Below are 23134 nucleotides of genomic sequence, written 5' to 3'. Positions count from 1 at the left end.
TAAATTAGTTAAACATGATTTCCCCTTCATGAATCCATGTTGCATCTGCTTGATTGTAATATTTCTATCCAGATGTCTCGCTATTTCTTCCTTAATGATAGCTTCAAGCATTTTCCCCACCACAGATGGTAAACTAACCGGCCTATAGTTACCTGCCTTTTGTCTGCCCCCTTTTTTTTAAAAAAACAAACAGAGGTGTTACATTAGCTGCTTTCCAATCCGCTGGTACCTTCCCAGAGTCGAGAGAATTTTGGTACATTATAACGAATGCATCTGCTATAACTTCCACCATCTCTTTTAATACCCTGGGATGCATTTCATCAGGACCAGGGGACTTGTCTACCTTGAGTCCCTGTCGCCTATCCAGCACGACCCCCCCCTAGTGATAGTGATTATCTCAAGGTCCTCTCTTCCCACATTCCCGTGACCAGCAATTTTTGGCATGGTTTTTGTGTCTTCCACTGTGAAGACCAAAGCAAAATAATTGTTTAAGATCTCAGCCATTTCCACATTTCCCATTATTAAATCCCCCTTCTCTTCTAAGGGACCAACATTTACTTTAGTCACTCTTTTCCGTTTTATATAAATCGGTAAAAGCTTTTACTATCTGTTTTTATGTTTTGCGCAAGTTTACTTTCGTAATCTATCTTTCCTTTCTTAATTGCTTTCTTAGTCATTCTTTGCTGTTTAAAATGTTCCCAATCTTCTCGTTTCCCCACTAACCTTGGCCACCTTATACGCATTGGTTTTTAATTTGATACTCTCCCTTATTTCCTTGGTTATCCCTTCTCTTACCACCATTCTTTTTCACTGGAATATATTTTTGTTGAGCACTATGAAAGAGCTCCTTAAAAGTCCTCCACTGTTCCTCAATTGTGCCACCGTTTAGTCTGTGTTTCCAGTCTACTTTAGCCAACTCTGCCCTCATCCCACTGTAGTCCCCTTTAAACATAGTACGCTCGTGAGACACTACTTCCTCACCCTCAATCTGTATTACAAATTCAACCATACTGTGATCACTCATTGAGAGGATCGTTTACTAGGAGATCGTTTATTATTCCTGTCTCATTACAGAGGACCAGATCTAAGATAGCTTGCTTCCTTGTAGGTTCTGTAACATACTGTTCTGAGAAACAATCCCGTATGCATTCTATGAATTCCTCCTCAAGGCTACCCCGTGCGATTTGATTTGACCAATCGATATGTAGGTTAAAATCCCCCACGATTACTGCCATTCCTTTTTCACATGCCTCCATTATTCCCTGCCCCACCGTGAAGTTATTATTTGGGGGCCTATAAACTACGCCCACCAGTGACTTTTTCCCCTTACTATCTCTAATCTCCACCCACAATGATTCAACATTTTGTTCATTAGAGCCAATATCGTCTCAACTGCCCTATCATCCTTTATTAACAGAGCTACCCCACCTCCTTTCCCTTCTTGCCTATCTTTCCGAATTGTCAGATACCCCTATATGTTTAATTCCCAGTCTTGGACCCCCTGCAACCACGTTTCTGTAATGACCACCAAATCATACCCATTTGTAATGATTTGTGCCGTCAACTCATTTACTTTATTTCGAATGCTGCGTAGGTTTAGGTAGAGTGTTTTAATACTAGTTTTTAAACCGTGATTTTTAGTTTTGACCCCTCCTGCAGCCCCTTTATATTCATACATATTGTCCCTTCCTGTCACCTTGTGGTTTACACTTACCCCAGTGCTACTCTGCTCTGTTGCCTCCTGCCTTTTGCATTCTTTCTTGGGGTCCTGTTCATCTGAGTTCTCACCCACTAACTAGCTCAGAGCCCTCTCCTGGGTTCTGAATACTCCTTGCATTGAGGCACCGAGCTTTCATGCTTGCCTTTTTATTACACTTTGACCCTTTAGAATTTTGCTGTACTGTGGCCCTTTTTATTTTTTGCCTTGGGTTTCTCTGCCCTCCACTTTTACTCATCTCCTTTCTGTCTTTTGCTTTTGTCTCCATTTTGTTTCCCTCTGTCTCCCTGCATTGGTTCCCATCCCCCTGCCATATTAGTTTAACTCCTCCGCAACAGCACTAGCAAACACTCCCCTTAGGACATCCGGAGTTGGTTCTTTTCAGAGAATAGTAGACCCCTGGAACAATCTGACATTTCATATGGTGGATGCAGACTCACTGAATTCCTTCACGCAAAAGCTGGATTTGTTTCTGGCTGTAACAGAGATGACCTCTTACAGAAGGCAAGTACTGTAGGGAATTTAATGGCCTCCTGTTTTGCTTGCCTAGGTGAGTTTCCTTAACCAGATTCAAGAACTGTTAATGAGCAGCACAGTCTGAACCAAAAAGCATCAATTAGAATAGTGAATTCAATGTCGAATCAAGTACAGAAAGCAAAAATTGGATTGAGAGCGATTTAGAGCACTGTGACAATTAAAAGCAGAGGACGAAATTCCATAAAAATGTTAATTTTCAGTGCCACGGTGGTTGTTTGGCAGTAATTAAGATTTACCATGCCATTAAAAGGGTACTTAACGGGAATGGCCAAGCTCTGATTTTTTTGGAGGCAAGTTTAGTCTGTATTTATGAGGCAAGTACAGTAACTTCATGCCGTTCAATGCATTTAAATGGTGAGTCAGACAGTGAAATATCATTTTTGGGAAGCTTTTGAAAGAGGGCATCTCTGAAAGCAACTTCTAGGTTTCCATGTTTAACTGCACGTGCAGTAACCGGAAGTTGCTGCCGATTTGCACATAAATAACGTATGTGTGTGTGTATGTATGTATGTATGTATTTCAGTAAAATCTGGTCCATAGTTTTCCACCTTTCATTGCTTTGTACAGAAAACGGTCTTAACTCAATAAAATCCTGAAAATCCCAAAGTAAAAAAATCCTTTCCAATATTATTGACGTGCTACCAACACGCCCAGTTTACTAGATTCAAAAAGGGTGCATCAGCAGAAGCATTTCACCGAATGGTTTTAAGCTGAAGGCCATGCAAAACTTAAATCCCAATCTTAATGCAGTTTCACCATAATTATGCAGGTTAAAAACATGACAATTGTCAAGAATAGATTTAGCCAAATATTTCTCAAAATAGCAGCAAACATTAACAGAGCATTGTAGGTTATGAGTATAGAATTTGACATCATGCAATTTTAATTTGGGTCCTTCTGAGAAGATGACACTTCTGGTGTAGTCACTACTGCTAAGATTCAACAATCTTTACCTAGTTACATTGTCTGCAATCAGGACTGCACAGATTCAGAATCAGCATGTGAGGACACATCAAATACCTGCATCGTCAGTCAGCCTTGCTGCACAAATGATCAAAAAGTAGGATGAATGATTTCATACTTATAATACAGAAATGGACATGGCTAATATTTATCTGGTATCTAAAGATTACAATGTTATATGACTATAGTTAAACGGTCAGCTAAATTATAATGAGGTAATATTACCTGCATTATTTAATGTAATCGTATAAGATTACATAGGATATACAGCACAAGAAAAAGGCTATTCAGCCCAACCAGTCCATGCTGACGTTTATGCTCCACTCGAGTCTCCTCCCACCTTTCCTCATCTAAATCTATTAGCATAACTCTCTATTCCCTTCTCCCTCATATTCCTGTCTAGCCGCCCCTTAACTGCATCTATTCAGCACGCAGTGGTAGCAAGTTCCACATTCAAGTTTCTTCTGAATTCCCTATTGGATTTCTTGGTGACTTTTGTATTGATGGCCTCTAGTTATGCTCTTACCTACAAGTGGCAACATTCTCTGTATCCACTATCAAAACCGTTCATAATTTTAAAGACCTGTTAGATCACCCCTCAGCCTCGAGAGGAGAGAATCAGCCTGTTCATCCTTTCCGAATATGTATACACTCACATTTCTGGTATCATCCTTGTAAATCTTCACGGCACCCTCTCCAGTGCCACTATATCCTTTTTATAATATGGCGACCAGAACAGTACGCAGTACTCCAAGTATGGGCTAACCAAGGCTTGATACAGGTTTAGCTTAACTTCCCTACTTTTAAATTCTATACCTCCAGAAATAAACCCTAGTGCATTTTTATGGCCTTGCCAACCTGTGTCGCAGCTTTTAGTGATTTGTACTCAGAGATCCCTTTGTTCCTCTACCCTACCTATACTCGCCCCCTCCAATAACTGACCTCCCTATTCTTCCTACCAAAATATAATACGCATCAATGTTGAATTTCATTTACCAATTATATACCCATTCTGCAAGTTTATTAATGTTCTCCTTTAATTTGTTGCAGTCCTCCTCAGTATTGACAATCTCTGCCACCCCCACCCCCCCAAATTTGGTATCATCTGCAACTTTAGAAAGTATTTTTGATTCCAAAGTCTAAATCGTTAATGCAAATTATGAACAGCAGTGGTCCCAACACTGCTCCTTGTAAGACACCTACATCGGCGCACACAGAGACTGAACGCCAGGACATAGTCGACGTATTTATTGAGGTGAACAAAAGCATGGGCCTTATGCTAAACATCTGAAAGACAAAGGTCCTCCACCAGCCTGTCCTCACCGTGCAGCACTGCCCCCCTCAGTCATCAAGGTCCACGGCGCAGCCCTGGACAACGTGGACCAATTCCCATACCTCTGGAGCCTCTTAAGAGTAGACATTGATGGAGATTTAACACCGCCTCCAGTGCGCCAGTGCAGCCTTCGGCCACCTGAGGAAGTGTGTTCCAAGACCAGGCCCTCAAATCTGCCAAGAAGCTCATGGTCTACAAGGCTGTAATACCCACCCTCCCGTGTGGCTCAGAGACATGGACCATGTACAGTAGACACCAAGTCGCTGGAGAAATACCATCAAACGATGTCTCCGCAAGATCCTACAAATCCCCTGGGAGGACAGACGCACCAACATTAGCGTCCTCGACCAGGCCAACATCCCCAGAATTGAAGCACTGATCACACTTGATCAGCTCCGCTGGGCAGGTCACATTAGTTCGCATGCCAGACACGAGACTCCCAAAGCAAGCGCTCTACTCGGAACTCCTTCACGGCAAACGAGTCAAAGGTGGGCAGAGGAAACGTTACAAGGACACCTTCAAAGCCTCCCTGATAAAGTGCAACATCCCCTCCAATACCTGGGAGTCCCTGGCCAAACACCGCTCTAAGTGGAGGAAGTGCACCGGGGAAGGCGCTGAGCACCTCGACTCATCGGCGAAAGCATGCAGAAATCAAGCGCAGGCAGCGGTAAGAGCGTGCGGAAAATCTGTCCCACCCTCCCTTACCCTCAGCGACTCTGTCCCACATGCAGCAGGGATTGTGGCTCTCGTATTGGACTGTTCAGCCACCTAAGAACTCATTTTAAGAGTGGAAGCAAGTCATCCTCGATTCCGAGGGATTGCCGATGATGTTGATTGTGGGACACCACAAAAGCACCTTCTGCCACTGTGAGTAGCTACCCTTTACTCCTACTCTCTACTTTCTGTTTTGAAGCCAGCTAGCTATCCATTCTGCTACTTGTCCACGACTCCGCATTCTCTGACCTTGTTCAGTCTATTATGGGGTACCTTATTGAAGGCCTTTTGAAAATCTAGACACATTACATCTACTGCATTACCATTGTCTACTCTGTTACCTCTTCAAAAAATTCAATAAGGTTGGTCAAGCAAGACTTTCCCTTTTGAAATCCATGCTGACTAGTCATCATTATATTTTTGGTTTCTAGATGTTCTTCTACTTTCCCCTTCAGTAGGGATTCCATTTTTCCTTCTAGCGATGTTAAGCTGACTGGTCTATAATTCCATGGACATGTTCTATTCCCCTTCTTAAAATATAGGTATTACATTACGTATGCACCAGTCCTCTGGCACTACACCTTTTTCTAACAAATTAAATATATGTAGTAATGCCTCGGCTATCTCTTCCTTAGATTATTTTAAAATGCATAGATGCAATCTATCCGAACTAGGGATTTTATCCTCTTTCAGTTTGATTAGTTTATTTAATATATCCTTTTTATTTTAAATGCACTCATTACTAATCTCATCATCCAATGTCATGTTCACCTGTTCTATCTTCCTGGTAAACACTGAAGTGAAATAATTATTTCATATTTCTGCCATCTCTCTATTTTACTTAACATTTACCAGGATAGAAGGAAAAAAAGCTTTCCAGCATTGTTCAACCCTTTTCTATTGTTGAAATGCGATAGGTCAGGGCAATTCTACTTCCTTAAACACGTCAGTGCAGTCACACTGAACAATACTAGGAACTAGATCCTCTACTTTTTCCCAGGACAAGGCTGAAGTGGTCCAGGAGGTGGTTTTATGCATTTCTCACATCTCAGCTGAAAATCAACAGCTTTAAGACTACATTTTGTAGGTCTACATACACCCAAAACACATTCAGACATGAGAAAGTTCTGAACAAGCCTATTTATTTTGGCATGTGCAGTTTTGAAATGTTTTGCTTGAAACAGCTTAATAGATCTCTTGTAAATAAGTAAATAGATGGTACATTACTTAAGTGGGAGAAAGCAAAGTTAATCCAGGTTTTTTTTTAAAAAACGTGCAAAATGTCTAAATACATTTTTGAAATACCAATTTACCAAATATTGACACAAATCAGGAGTGGTCAAAGAGCCAAAAGATCACTATTTGAGGCGCAGCATGTGCTTTTATTTTAAAAGTAACTGTCAAGTCACTGATTTACTTGTCAGCACAGTTACAGAACTAACTAATTCAATGTAAAGACAACTTCAGTTAAATATCTTGGTCATAGCTGACTGTGATCACATGCACTGTGGGTTGAACAAGAGGAGTCAGCAACTATCTTGAAGAAAAATGCAGGGAGGATGTCAACGAAAGCAAAAGCAAGCAGACAAAAAAAAAAATCAATCATTTAGCCAGAATCATTAATTCTTGCAAGTGAATTCACCCCTGCATTTTTCCACCCAGAATATTTCACACACACAATAATGGATATCTGAATTACAAGGTGGCAATATAATCTTCTGTTATCTAAAGATATTAGTTAATGGTCAGAGCTCTTAACTATCATTCCAAATTCAAGATGGTACATTTTTGCAGCATTACTGGGTTAGTCGTTAAGGGAACTTCTCTACTGTATTCATCACACGATCCTCTTTAGCAACGTCACAAAGGCAGCAATTGTGATTCGGCTATTTGGGTGAACCCAGCTGCTTCTCCATTTATTTAAATTACACTTGAAAGATTGTTGCTAATAAAAACACAATATTAGAACTGCTCACAGCCATGCCAATTCTTTCAAGGGCACTTAATATAAACATTAAGCTTCGGTAACATTCAGATCATAATTACCCATCAATTTATTGTGGGTTACATTATGGAACAAAGATCAAAATCCTAATACACACATTAATAATGATGAAGACCAATATATAATCATTGACTGCAAGTTAGCAATTACTATATTGAAGATATTTTAGGTAAACAAGCTAATAAGCAAGCAAAACTGAGTTTCTTTGCTTGGTGTTTGAACTTTTTTCCCCCCATTTCTACAAAGAATTGGGTAATCAGAAACTGTAAATCAAATTTCTATTTAGAAATAAAAATATGTGCAAAGGAGATAAGTACAGTTGTGATTTTCTCAATAATGGTATTAGACTGGCTAGCATGTCCAGATGCCATCCTAAAATCCTGGAGGCATAAGTGACATTAAATCGGTAGATAAGAGCAATACAGAATATCACCTGCAAGTTCTTGGGAATTTTCTTGATAAATTTTATTATCCAAAATTAGTTTCTAAAATGTGGTATGCTCATTTGCTGTAGTAAGGCTGCAGATATTTACTGCAATATTATTTAATCAGTTGTCCTATTACATAAGTATAAAATAGTCAGTGTGGAGAAATAGCTAATGCATGTTATAAATAACACACCAGCCTCAACCCAATATTTTAGGTCCATATAGCCAATTTGCTGAATTATAGAAAGACATTTATCCCTTTTTGGGATTTAAGACAGAAATAAACAGTTTATTAAACGATAAGGGGAGTGGGCAGGGAGGTGGAGCTGAGTCCATGATCAGATCAGCCATGAACTTATTGAATGGCGGAGCAGGCTCGAGGGGCTGTACGGCCTACTCCTGTTCCTATTTCTTATGTTCTTATTTACAGAGGCATTTTATAATCTTACTTAGATTCTTAGCACTCACCTATCTGCAACAATACTGGTGTTACCAAGGCAGTTTCCATAGCATAACAGAACTCCCTGCCAAACATCACTGCACCGTGCATCACCCATAATTTGACAGGAATGCGATCGATGGACCCCTCACTAACTGTTTCATCACCATTCTCCTTGTCTTCTTTCTTCTTTCTCAATTTTGTGGTTAATTCTTGTGCTTGCATAGATTCTGTCTCATCATTCTGTGGAGCCATTGCTGCCATTAAAAATATATATAGAATATGCGCTTTTTTGGGGGGGTGGTGGGGGGGGGGTGGGGAGAAAGAGCTTAAATTAAGTCTTTTCCTCTGGTTTTCTGTTCCAGTTGTAGGTTTAGTACTTTTCTTCCACAATTTCCTTCAAATGTATTCAAAAAACCATGCACCAAAAGAAAGCTATTTGGTAGAAACTTTGGATTATGGCTTGTTTATTGTCTATTAAAAATCCATATTAATTGCCATTCAGTTAATACTAGTTTCATTATAGAAGAGGTTTTTTCTTTGCAGTGTAGAGATGGGAAGGCGACACAAAGAGGTGATCCTCCTTGACTCCCCATCGAGCGTTTGTTCTGCAACACAAAATGGGAAGAAAAAAATGAATCTCAATGATACAGTACAGAAAGAGGCCATTCAGCCCATGTCTAAAAAGTCACCAGCCGCCAGTCACATAATAAACTATACTTCCTATTTTTCCAACGTCTGCAACACCACTCCGAGGCCTATATCCAGATAATTAATGTACACTGCGAACAGACGTGGCCCCTAAACTGAACTCAGTGGGACACCACTACTAGCCACCATAACTGCCCGCCCAACTCGCTCGCTCTTTTATCCCCCCTTCTAACCAATTTTAATTCCGGTATATTATCCTGCCCCTAATTCTTCTAAGAATCATCCACATGTTGTCTTATCAAAGGCTTTCCTAAAGTCCACATACACTGCATTTTACCCCGCTGTCAAGCACAATTGTCTCCAATTTGTGCTGGCTACTTCTGTCTAGTTATGTGGTAATTTCATTCAGTTTCGAAAATTTTCCTTACCAACAGTCATCAAGTTAACTGGCTTGTAATTATCCAGAGTAGCTATCTCATTTTTAAAAATGGGTACTAAAATTGGTCACTACCCAATCTTCTGGCACACAACCAACTCAATAGAACCCTGAAATACAATTTCTGTTTTTTGCAATTTCCTTCCTGATCTCGCTCAGGACCCAGAGACGGGCTCTGTTGTCTAGTATTCCTTTAGCTTAGCTAACTTATAATATTTTCCTTTTATTTATCACAATTGCTTATTTTGTGCTCAACTATCTGCACAAAGAGGCTGAACTCCAGGACATAGGCGACGTATTTACTGAGGCGTACGAAAGCATGGGCCTTACACTAAACATCCATAAGACAAAAAGGTCCTCCACCAGCCTGTCCTCGCTGCGCAGCACTGCCCCCCAGTCATCAAGATCCATGGCGCGGCCCTGGACAACGTGGACCATTTCCCATACCTCGGGAGCATCTTAAGAGCAGACATTGATGATGAGATCCAACACCGCCTCCAGTGCGGCCTTTGGCCGTCTGAGGAAGAGAGTGTTCCAAGACCAGGCCCTCAAATCTGCCACCGAGCTCATGGTCTACAGGGCTGTAGTAATACCCACCCTCCTGTATGGCTCAGAGACATGGACTATAGAAACATAGAAAATAGGTGGAGTAGGCCATTCGGCCCTTCTAGCCTGCACCGCCATTCAATGAGTTCTTGGCTGAACATGCAACTTCAGTACCCCATTCCTGCTTTCTCGCCATACCCCTTGATCCCCCTAGTAGGAAGGACTTCATCTAACTCCTTTTTGAATATATTTAGTGAATTGGCCTCAACAACTTTCTGTGGTAGAGAATTCCACAGGTTCACCACTCTCCGGGTGAAGAAGTTCCTCCTCATCTCGGTACTAAATGGCTTACCCCTTATCCTTAGACTGTGACCCCTGGTTCTGGACTTCCAACATTGGGAACATTCTTCCTGCATCTAACCTGTCTAAACCCCGTCAGAATTTTAAACGTTTGAGGTCCCCTCTCATTCTTCTGAACTCCAGTGAATACAAGCCCAGTTGATCCAGTCTTTCTTGATAGGTCAGTCCCGCCATCCCAGGAATCAGTCTGGTGAACCTTCGCTGCACTCCCTCAATAGCAAGAATGTCCTTCCTCAGGTTAGGAGACCAAAACTGTACACAATACTCCAGAGGTGTGGCCTCACCAAGGCCCTGTACAACTGTAGCAACACCTCCCTGCCCCTGTACTCAAATCCCCTCGTTATGAAGGCCAACATGCCATTTGCTTTCTTAACCACCTGCTGTACCTGCATGCCAACCTTCAATGACTGATGTACCATGACACCCAGGTCTCTTTGCACCTTCCCTTTTCCTAATCTGTCACCATTCAGATAAGTCTGTCTCTGTTTTTACCACCAAAGTGGATAACCTCGCATTTATTCACATTATACTTCATCTGCCATGCATTTGCCCACTCACCTAACCTATCCAAGTCGCTCTGCAGCCTCATAGCATCCTCCTTGCAGCTCACACTGCCACCCAACTTCGTGTCATCCGCAAATTTGGAGATACTACATTTAATCCCCTCGTCTAAATCATTAATGTACAGTGTAAACAGCTGGGGCCCCAGCACAGAACCTTGCGGTACCCCACTAGTCACTGTCTGCCATTCTGAAAAGTCCCCATTTACTCCTACTCTTTGCTTCCTGTCTGACAACCAGTTCTGAATCCATGTCAGCACACTACCCCCAATCCCATGTGCTTTAACTTTGCACATTAATCTCTTGTGTGGGACCTTGTCGAAAGCCTTCTAAAAATCCAAATATACCACATCAACTGGTTCTCCCTTGTCCACTCTACTGGAAACATCCTCAAAAAATTCCAGAAGATTTGTCAAGCATGATTTAACCTTTCACAAATCCATGCTGACTTGGACCTATCATGTCACCTCTTTCCAAATGCACTGCTATGACATCCTTAATAATTGATTCCATCATTTTACCCACTACCGAGGTCAGGCTGACCAGTCTATAATTCCGTGTTATCTCTCTCCCTCCTTTTTTAAAAAAGTGGGGTTACATTGGCTACCCTCCACTCCATAGGAACTGATCCAGAGTCAATGGAATGTTGGAAAATGACTGTCAATGCATCTGCTATTTCCAAGGCCACCTCCTTAAGTACTCTGGGATGCAGTCCATCAGGCCCTGGGGATTTATCGGCCTTCAATCCCATCAATTTCCCCAACACAATTTCCCGACTAATAAGGATTTCCCTCAGTTCCTCCTCCTTATTGACCCTCCGACCCCTTTTATATCCGGAAGGTTGTTTGTGTCCTCCTCAGTGAATACCGAACCAAAGTACTTGTTCAATTGGTCCGCCATTTCTTTGTTTCCCGTTATGACTTCCCCTGATTCTGACTGCAGAGGACCTACGTTTGTCTTTACTAACCTTTTTCTCTTTACATATCTATAGAAACTTTTGCAATCCGTCTTAATGTTCCCTGCAAGCTTCTTCTCGTACTCCATTTTCCCTGTCCTAAATCAAACCCTTTGTCCTCCTCTGACGAGTTCTAAATTTCTCCCAGTCCCCGGGTTCGCTGCTATTTCTGGCCAATTTGTATGCCACTTCCTTGGCTTTAATACTATCCCTGATTTCCCTTGATAGCCACAGTTGAGCCACCTTCCCTTTTTTATTTTTACGCCAGACAGGAATGTACAATTGTTGTAGTTCATGCATGCGGTCTCTAAATGTCTGCCATTGCCCATCCACAGTCAACCCCTTAAGTATCATTCGCCAATCTATCCTAGCCAATTCACGCCTCATACCTTCAAAGTTAGCCTTCTTTAAGTTCTGGACCATGGTCTCTGAATTAACTGTTTCATTCTCCATCCTAATGCAGAATTCCACCATATTATGGTCACTCTTCCCCAAGGGGCCTCGCACAACGAGATTGCTAATTAATCCTCTCTCATTACACAACACCCAGTCTAAGATGGCCTCCCCCATAGTTGGTTCCTCGGCATATTGTCTAAAAAACCATCCCTTATGCACTCCAGGAAATCCTCCTCCACCATATTGCTTCCAGTTTGGTTAACCCAATCTATGTGCATATTAAAGTCACCCATTATAACTGCTGCACCTTTATTGCATGCACCCCTAATTTCCTGTTTGCTGCCCTCCTACTACTGTTTGGAGGTCTGTACACAACTCCCACTAACATTTTTTGCCCTTTGGTGTTCTGCAACTCCAGCCATATAGATTCCACATCATCCAAGCTAATGTCCTTCCTAACTATTGCCTTAATCTCCTCCTTAACCAGCAATGATACCCCACCTCCTTTTCCTTTTCTTCTATCGTTCCTGAATGTTGAATACCCCTGGATGTTGAGTTCCCAGCCCTGATCATCCTGGAGCCACGTCTCCGTAATCCCAATCACATCATATTTGTTAACATCTATTTGCAGAGTTAATTCATCCACCTTACTGCAGATACTCCTTGCATTAAGACACAAAACCTTCAGGCTTGTTTTTTTAACACCCTTTGTCCTTTTAGAATTTTGCTGTACAATGGGCCTTTTTGTTCTTTGCCTTGGGTTGCTCTGCCCTCCACTTTTCCTCATCTCCTTTCTGTCTTTTGCTTTTGCCTCCTTTTTGTTTCCCTCGGTCTCCCTGCATTGGTTCCCATCCCCTATGTACAGTAGACACTTCAAATCGCTGGAGAAATACAGCCAACGATGCCTCCGCAAGATCCTACAAATCCCCTGGGAGGACAGACGCACCAACATTAGCGTCCTCGACCAAGCCAACATCCCCAGCATTGAAGCACTGACCGCACTTGATCAGCTCCGCTGGGCAGGTCACATTGTTCGCACGCCCAACACGAAACTCCCAAAGCAAGCACTCTACTCTGAACTCCTTCACGCAAACGAGTCAAAGGTGGGCAGAAGAAATGTCACAAGGACACGCTCAAAGCCTCCCTAATAGAGTGCAACATCCCCACCAACACCTGGGAGGCCTTGGCCAAAGACCGCCATAAGTGGAAGTGGTGCATCCGGGAGGGCGCTGAGCACAGAGTTTCATCGCCGAGAGCATGCAGAAATTAAGCACGGGCAGCGAAAAGAACATGCGGCAAATCTGTCCCACCCTCCCTTACCTTCAGCGACTATCTGTCCCATCTGTGACAGAGACTGTGGTTCTCGTATTGGACTGTTCAGCCACCTAAGGATTCATTTTAAGAGTGGAAGCAAGTCTTCCTTGATCCTGAGGGACTGCCTATGATTACGACGATTACAGGATTCTCAGATATTCTTTTCTTCATAGTATGAAGCACTCTGGGATGTCCTGGGGTCGTGAAAAATTATAAATGCAAGTCTTTCCTTTTTTTTTTTATATAAAAGTAAAGACCAATATGAAGTACTTACTAAATTCCTCTGCCAAATTTCATTCCCACAATGAGTCTGTACTACACTCCTAAACGTAACAAGGCCCGAGCCATCTTGGCTCTATTGATATTTACTTGATGGCCCTGCACAGTGTCCTTAATTTCTCCACAGGAAGTTTCAGCTTCAAATTGGTTTGAGAACAGAAGCTCCACACACGCCTGTTCTAAACTCATTCTTGCTTTTCCCTACCCCTCACAGTCACCTGTCCTTCCTCCTATATTCCCCATCGCTCAGCGGTGTGACCACCCTTGCAAACCCTTGCTCGGAAAACTCTCCATGTGTCCCGATCGTCTCCATTTACTTCAAGTTGAGATTGTAAACTCAAGCAGATGCATTTGTCCAAGTCAACCCCAGGTGCTCAGAACTCACATCTAACAGGAATGGCATCACTCTCCCTTCTGTGGTGCCATTACTGGGTTTAGTTAGGTTGTTCTACCTTAAAATTTCTCACTTGTGCATAATAACAGCTAGTATACTTAGCACTTCCTTCCTGCTCTGCACTCAAATTTTCACTTTAGAAGTCCTTATATCACTCGTATAGTTAACATCCCTCTCCTGACTCCAGATCCCAATTACAGCATTCTCAACAGATGGACAAAGTACTTGCTCCCAGGTCTTTACCTGTACTACCAGAGATTGGTTCATGTAATGTTTAAATTATACCATAGGCTATACAAGAAATGTTCTCGAATAAAGCATATACATTATATGGACTAGATTTAATGTTACTATATGTAGTAGTCAATAAAAATCACCCAATTGCGAAGTTGCAAAATTTACTATCGCTCAGGCGTTGTTGACTCAGCAACACAAATTCCAAGCTAGATTTGTTCACAGCTTGTAGCTGAATTCTGATAAATGCAGTGTTACAAAAACTGGACAGAGGAGAATTATTTGGATTCAGGACTGACTTCTACAATCATTTTCAGTTAGAAATATATTCTGAATCAAGCAATTAATCTATACTATGTGCATCTTCCTCATCAGCTGAAATCTATGGTAAATGGAAGTTCAAAGTAAAGGCCATCAAAGTCATAATGTTTGTAGGATGGGGTTATGACTTCAAATGAATTTGATCACTCAAGCCATTTTCACAAAATGAGAATGTTTCCAACCTTTATGGCACAACTTGGAGAATCAATACCAAGGCAGTGAGCGACAGTTTCCTTGGTTAGAATACCAATTTGGAATAAGCCAGTTTAGCTGTCACAGCACTTTCAATATGGCAAGCTTCACTTCTGTATTTGAGGATTTTCTACAAATCACGTAAATTTGATCAGGAGTCACATGCAAAAAAAACAACCACAAAATGTGCTGCCTGTATACAGTTCCTTCCAAGTGCATAAGAAAATACGAAGAGGCAATCTAGAGTCACAGCGGTTTCGCAAAGAAAACACTACTTTCTAAATATCACTGTGTGGCATCAAGAAGAAAACCTTAGTATGACATTTATTTGCCTGGGTTTATCTGTTCACTTATATTATAACAATTCTTTTCTCACCCTGGCCTTTCCCCCCTGGTACGGCCCGCATCTTTGCTCCTTTAAGTCCAAAGAACGTAGACTTGAACGGATATGGCAGACAACTGGTTTAGCTGGACCACATATTCTGGATTGCAAAGATAAACCCCAGCATCTATTCGCCACTGCTAACAGTCTTCTTAAACCCTTTTCCCGTGTCCTCCACCCTCCTCTCAACAATAAGTCTGCTACTCCCTTCTTTCCCCATGCCCACCAGGTCAAACTTCCTCCAAGGTGTCCTCCTACCCTAGCCTTGAACTCACATCTCAAGTTTCTCTCCGATCTTCCCTCAGGACCTCTCCACACTCATTATGTCCATGAGACCCACTTCCTGCTCCCTTGACCCGATTCCCACCAAACTACTGACCATCCAACTTCCTTTTCTGGCTCCCAAGTTAGTTGACATGGTTAACGGTTCGCACTCCTCGGGTACTGTCCTCCTCTCCCTTAAACCTACTGTCATCATCTCTTTCCTCAAAAACTAATCCTTAACCCCTCCGTCTTTGCAAGCTATCGCCCCCATCTCCAACTTCCTTTTCCTCTCCAAAGTCCTTGAACATGCTGTCGCCTCCCAAAACCATGCCCATCTTTCCCGCAACTCCAATGTGAATCCCTCCAATCAGGTTTCCACCCCTGCCACAGTACCGAAACAGCTGTGTCACAAATTATATAATTTGTGACTGACAAACGTAAACGATCCCTCCTCGTCCTTCTTGACTGGTCTGCAGCTTTTGACACGGTTGACCATCCTTTTCCAATGCTCTCCATCGTCGTCCAGCTGGGTGGGACTGCACACGCCTGGTTCCATTCTTATCTGTCCAGTCGTTGCCAGAGAATCACCTGCAATGACTTCTAGTGCTGCTCCCACATCATTACCTCTGGGGTCCCCCAAGGATCTATCCTTGGGCCCCTCCTAGTTCTCATCTACATACTGCCCCTTGGCGACATCATCCAAAATCCTGGTCAGTTTCCACATGTACACGGACGACAGCCAGCCCTATCTCACCACCACTTCTCTCCGCAGTGTCTAAATTATCAGACTGCTCGTCTGACATCCAGTTCTTGAGCAGAAATTTTCTCCAATTAAATATTTTGAAGACCGAAGCCATGGTTTTCAGTCCCCGCCATAAACTTCATCCTTCTCCCCAACATCTGTCTGAGGCTGAACTACCCTGTTTGCAAACTTGGGAGCCCTGGAATGCACTTCCGACCACATATCCTTGGCAAAACTATTTCCAGCTCCGTAACATCGCCCGTCTCCGCCCTTGCCTCGGATTAAAGAAAAAAGTGTGCCTTTTTAAAAAAAAAAAAAGTGGACAAATACAACTTTCATCACCACATTTTACTAGGATAATTAGTATAGAAAAAATTGTTTGAGACTGAATTATGTAACATTTGGTATGGTACAAGGTTATTACAAACTTCAGCTTAGCGAAACTTTGATCTAGCTGTGGTTGCACATCAACTGCAAGCAGTGAACATTAGCATGGAGGTTGGATTGGTGAGTTATTAAAAGCCTGAATCACAGCAAATATTAAATTGCATCTTGAAAACTGCCCAATTTGACTGACTCCTGCATTCAGCAACATTTAACTAATTTGCTTATCGGGACTGGATTTATCTGCAAGAAATAAACATACATCTTCCTTGGTCATCACTTATGCTTTGCCATCAGACAATGATTATCGATTACTAAGAAGTTGTTTTTGCAGTGGATTCCTGTTGCTCATGTTTATGGTGTGACAAGAGTTAGTGTATATTAGAGGGTTGTTCTTTAAATCGATAGTTTAAACAAAATACCATTTGTGATATTTGTTCGAGCCGTTTCTATAATATGGCAGAGGTGGAAACCTAATTGGAGAGATTCAGACAGTGAGTTGCAAGAAAAGTGGGCATGGATTTGGGAGGCAACACATTAAAGGCCTTCAGAAAAAAAAAAAAAAGAGGTTGCATATTTATCCCTCACTTGGTTCCACTTTAGCTATCCAAGTGACCATAGCATCTCCAGTAACACTTCACTTCTCATCTCATCTCCATACGGTTCTTTCTAGTATCCCTACTCTACATGCTGCCCCTTGGTGACAGGGATGGACAGTGGATTTTGAGGGGGCGATAGAGGCTTTGAAAGGCTGGGGGAACAGTACGCGAGAGGGAACCATTTACACCTAGTTTGCGAAGTAATTAAATAACCCGAGTGAAGAGCTTTGAATTTAAATATACAGGTACAATTCAAACTATTGAAATGAGCTGCTTTCCCAAGAAAATTTGCCACACACTTTTGAAATAAGGGAAAATTGAAACACTAGTATGTCCTTCTGGGGTTTTGTTTCCATTCAGCTGTCTCCTACTGGAACTGCCAGAACATGGAAATTCAAGATTATATTTCATAATTCATATTACGGAATTGTTTCTATAAAATGCTTTGGATGTTGGTCCTCTGGAATCCACACTTGGTTAGTGTCAACAGCAACAGGGTGTTTGTTTTAAATCTTAATGCTTCGACCTGCAAAGCTCTCCTAAAATCATGGAAGATCCATATGAATCAGCAATACAAAAAGCTACATTGCTGGCCAGCTGGAGCAGGATTTTTAAAAAAGTGGTGTCCAGCAATATCCCAGGAAAGTCAGAAGTGCAAGTACAACCTCATTTATATTAGTGCTGTAACAAGAGATTGGGTCTGCAGCATTGGAATAAAGTAGCATAATGCTAAACTCTTTTGTCATATGAAAATTTTGCACAAAGATCTGATAATTTAGTGAACAAGCCTATTGCTAGGGTGGTACCAAATCAAGGACGTACAGTGTTCTGATCTCAGCCAGAGTGGCAGCAAATCATAATTAACCTCTGATCACTATCCAAAAACCCCAAGTAGAAGTTCACTTTTGGTGAGCATCGAACAATGCAGACCTCCTGCAAACATTGTCTTCTTTAGGTTCATATTAGAAGACTAGCCAATTGGGCTACCAGAGGTCACTTCCCAAGTTTAATCCAACTTTACAGTTAGCAATATATCCTTAAAGATTTCCATAGGATAAAAAGCAGTCAAATACAAACACACACACACACACACACACACACACACACACACACACACACACACACACACACACACACACACACACACACACACACACAGGCTATTTATGTGGAAAAATCAGGCCAAGTTTCACTTAACTCAAAATAGTCAAACCGCAATCAAACAATAATCAGTGCTAAGTTTTATACACTTCTCACTATGCTATACTGGCACAGTATATATATATTTGTTTAAATGACAGCCAGTCATAAAAATGTAACTTTTAAAAAGAACAGAAAAACATCTAAATTTACAATGACTACTGGCTGGAGCATCTTGGCCAAATCACATACCTTTCCTCAGCTGAAATGCTTAGACAACCTTTAGCAAATCTGATTAAATATTCAAAATTCCAAATCACAGACTTCAGAACAGCCTGAAAATTTAAAAAAAGGGGCTGGAAAGCAAAACATTCCACAACATACTCAAGTTTTGCTAAAATACGAGTATTTTCTCAAAAATAGTATTTATAAATAACGGTGAGAGTAGGTTGCTGTAGAACAGTCAGCCACCCAAAAGGAGTTTTAAATTACAACCTTAGAACTTGAACCTAATCCAGGTGCAAAGCTGATAGACCAAGAGCTGCGAATGCACTGGAGCTATCAAGTTCTTAATATGTTTTCATATACATCATCCCAAGGGTGTGTTTGCAAACACGTCAGCAGCATTAGAGGCTTAAGGGAAGCAATTCCTGCGATTCTAATTTTCCAGGTTCAAACATAGACAAAGATGAATTCCAAGAGGTGAGGAGAGTGATTGCCAGTGACATCAAGGCAGCATTTGACTGAATGCATCATCAAGGAACCCCAGTAAAATTGAAGTCAATGAGCATCAGGGGAAAACTCTCCACTGGCTGAAGTCATACCTAGCAGATAGATGGTTGTGGTTGTTGGTCATTCATCCCAACCCCAGTACATTGCTGCAGGAATTCTTCAGGGCAGCGTCCTAGTCCCAACCATCTGCAGCTGCTTCATCAATGAACTTCCCTCCATCATAAGATCAGAAGTGGGGACGTTCGCTGATGATTGCAGTGTTCAATTCTATTCGCAACTCCTCAGAAAATGAAGCCGTCCATGCAGCAAGATCTGGACGACATTCAGGCTTGGTGATAAGTGGCAAATAACATTTGTGCCACACAAGTGCAAAGCAATGGCCATCTTCAACAAGCGAGAGTCTAACCACTTTCCGTTGATATTAAACTGCATTACCATCAACATCCTGGGGGGGTCACCATTGACCAGAAACTTAACTGGACCAGCCACATAAATACTGTGGCAACAAGAGCAGGTCAGAGGCTGGGTATTCCATGCATGTGTCTCACCTCTCAACTCTCCAAAGCCTTTCCACCATCTATAAAAGGCACAGGTCAGGAGTGTGATGGAATACTCTCCACTTGCCTGGACATGTGCAGCTCCATCACAAGAAGCTCGACATCACCCAGGACAAAGCAGCCCGCTTGATTGGCACCCAGCTTCAACATTCACTCCCTCCACCACCAGCACACCATACCTGCAATGTGTAACATCTATAAGATGCATTGCAGCAACGTGCCACGGCTTCTTCGGCAGCACCTCCCAAAGCTACAACCTTTACCACCTAGAAGGAACAAGGGCAACAGGCGCATGGGATCACCATCACCTGAAAGTTCCCCTCCAAGTTACACACCAATCCAACTTCGAAATATATTGCCGTTCCTTCATTAATCGCTGGGTCAAAATCGTGGAACTCCCTCCCTAACAGTACTGAGAGTACCTTCACCACAAGGACTGCAGCAGTTCAAGGGCAATTAGGGATCTGCAATAAACGCTGCCAGTGACATCCCAGAACAAAAAAAAGACTGAAGAAAAACTAGAAAAGTGAGCAGAGATACAGTATACACCCAATTATGATTAAATGTTTATACCAATTCTAATCAGTCTAGTTAGACCAGTTAATAAAACACTGGTATGTACCAGACAATGTTGAAAAGTTGTGCTGGTACACAAACAAGCATGAATCATCTAACCCAGCCAATTAGCCTTCTTTTATAATCAGAACGTGATTGGATGAGTCGTAGCATCAACAACTCACCAATGATCAGCTTGTGTTCAACAGAAGCACGTGGCTCCAGGTCTAATCACAGTTTTCATCCAGACCGGGGCACAGGAGCTCAATGCAAATAGAAAGAATAGCAGCCTTCAAAATCGAAGCAGCAAATCCATACCGAAATGTTGGCTAGCCTGCTCCCTTCACAAATCCTGACCAACTCATTTCGTTTCCTGCATTTCTTGTTTTTGTTTTAATTTCTAGCATCTGCAGTATTTTGCTCGTCAATTGTACATTTGTTTGAGGCAAGACACAGGCAAGGCAACTTTACTGCCCATTCCTATCCGCCCTGAGCAGCTGGTGAGCCTTCTCCTTGAGCTGATGTTTTTGTGTAGACAGTGGTCCAACGAGGTTTTCAGTAAGGAATTCCAGGATATTGACCCGATGGACAATATGCACTTTGGAGTTGATGGGATTCCCATAACATTGCTGCTGTTTCCTTCTCCATAGTAGAGGTTGCAGGGGAGGGAGATACTGCACTGTATCCTGTACATCGTGCAGCTACAGTGTGCCGATGGTAGATAGCAATCAACAAATAGACATGTACCGGATGGTATCAAATTTCAGTAGTTTTGTTGTGGCTACACCCATCCAAATGAGTGTTGAGTATTCCATCACATTCTGGATTTGAACCTTGCAGATGATGGTAATGTGCCAGGAAATGAGGCACTTGTCACAGACCACCCAGCCTCTGCCATGACCATGTAGCCATGGTGTTGATATGAATAGTCCAGTTAAGCTTCTGTTTAAGATTGACACCCAAAATGTGATGGTGGAAGATATGATGGTGGTTCTGTGTGTCAGGGGGAGATGGCAGGTAACGTTTTTCAACAAGTCACTTGTTAGCCCAAGCCTGGATGTTATCCAGAGCCTTCTGTAGGCTGTCAAGGGCGGCTTTATCAGGAGTTTCAAACAGAATTGAACACAAATGATCAAAAAACAGCCCGGCTCCCGACTTCACGAGGGGAAAGTCACTGTTGAAGTAGCTGAAGATGGTTGGACCAAGGACACTTCCCTGGCAAGATGGAATAGCTGCCACTTCCTCTATAGCTGCAGCTGCAAGACTCAAGCAGCTTGACACCAAAGACAAACCAGTTTACTTTATTAGCACCTTACCATTGGCCACTATCTCCACCACCAGCACACTGTGGCTATGATAATGTAACATGTACAGGATAAATTGCAGGAAATTACCAAAATTACTTCAACAGCAGCTGCCAGCCCTGCAAAACCTACCACCGAGAATGTCATGAGCAGCAATATCAGCACCAAGTTCCCTTTGAAGCCACACACTATCCTGACTTGGAAAGATCTCTGTTCTTTCAACATTGTCCAATCAACATCCAGGAGTCACCGATCTAACATCATGTTGGAAGCACAATCATCACAGGGACTGCAGCAGTTCAAGCTGGCCCACCAAGACCATTACAGGATAACTACAGATGGGCAATAAATGAAGCATGGCCAGCAGCACCCACGTCTCATGATCCAATTATTTTTTTTTTTAAACCTGGCAATAGGATTGTAATTGGCATCAGTTCTTGTGTTGGACTAAAATCTCTTTCAATACCATCCAGTAATATGTTCTGCAAAATTACACATACAGATGCGGGGAGAATAGGCCAAAACTCAGCATGATGCACCTTACGGTGCCAATAGCATGGCCAGCTGAAATTTTTTGGAATATCGTGCATTGTCTAATTTATTGCATTGCTCTAGGCATTTGAGTCTTTCAATGTTGGTAAGCCCCATGTCCTTGGCAATGTCAGATACCAAAAATGTTATAGATGTAAAGACAGGAAATGTGTCAGATAACTATCTCCCATCATTAACCCACAATTTACTATCTGTTCAAATATAGGCAGACGTATTAAATATCTGCCATCATTGTGGGAAAATCTAAGATCAGCCATTTCTGCTGGAGCATTTTTGAACAGATGAATGATTTTTCAGTAATAGTGCTCATCTCACTTATTGTGCTGGATGGGGACAAGGAGAAAAATCAGGTTGGTATGCAGCAATTATTTTGTAAGAGACGGAGTAGCAGATGTTGGAGAACAACTGGAGTGGCTCCCTGTTGCAATTCCCACCCACCCTGAATTTGGGAGGGGGGTGGGGGGAGGGAGGGAGAGAGAGAAAATGTAAGGAAATAAGGGGGAGGGAAAATTAACCCATATAAAATCAAAACATTTGGGTATAGGTGTAATTCAGCTGACATATGAAGTCTTAATGCAAATTTACAACATACAGTTGCAAAAATTGTATCAAGATGCACTCAGCATTTTGAGTGTGGTCAAAGTAGAAAGCACTTGAATCAGCAACTATGAACTCTAGCTGCTGCTGCATGAAAATTGGGCACAGCGTACTTAAGGATATGGATTTCAAGCTCACAGTCCGTGGGCCCAACCTCCACAGAAAAGCTAACAAGCGGTTTAGAACAGTTAACGTCTCATGCAGAATGCAGATCAACAATTGTTATACGAGCACATGTAAGCCATCTACAATTCAAAACTAGACATTGATCACATGGGTAGCCAAAATACTTTTATTATGAACCCAAAAAAGATAAACATCCTTAATTTAAAGTTACTTTCTGGAGTAGATTTCTTAACTTGGGTTTTACCCAATAAACATTAATTAATGAGCACTCTTCTGGCTTAGCCAGTGACTTATTTAAGTAGCCACTGAATGACGTAGGAAGCAAGTCTACTTCAATTACACTGCCTTGCCAGATAGTAAAACAGAACTTAACCTTCAGTAACCCATTTTCCATTCTACAGATCATATATCTTGCTCAAACATAGT

General features: G+C 42.0%; 1 protein-coding gene across 6 annotated transcripts in view; it reads right to left on the bottom strand.

The window, feature by feature from the left end:
• LOC139277317 (solute carrier family 45 member 4-like) overlaps positions 1-23134 on the bottom strand; it is a 98425-nt gene that overhangs the window by 36172 nt on the left and 39119 nt on the right. For 5 of the 6 annotated variants that reach the window (XM_070895640.1, XM_070895631.1, XM_070895687.1 and 2 more), the window contains exon 2: positions 8166-8744. In XM_070895640.1, coding sequence (XP_070751741.1) covers positions 8166-8400 — 235 coding nt within the window. In that variant the 5' untranslated portion in view covers positions 8401-8744. Of the gene's footprint in view, positions 1-8165; positions 8745-13360; positions 13477-23134 lie in introns of those variants that run through there. The other variant, XM_070895668.1, reaches the window with a different exon arrangement.

The sequence above is a fragment of the Pristiophorus japonicus genome, chromosome 1 (assembly GCF_044704955.1).
Source record: "Pristiophorus japonicus isolate sPriJap1 chromosome 1, sPriJap1.hap1, whole genome shotgun sequence".
Lineage (NCBI taxonomy): Eukaryota > Metazoa > Chordata > Chondrichthyes > Pristiophoridae > Pristiophorus > Pristiophorus japonicus.
This window is presented reverse-complemented; position numbering and strand designations above follow the sequence as displayed.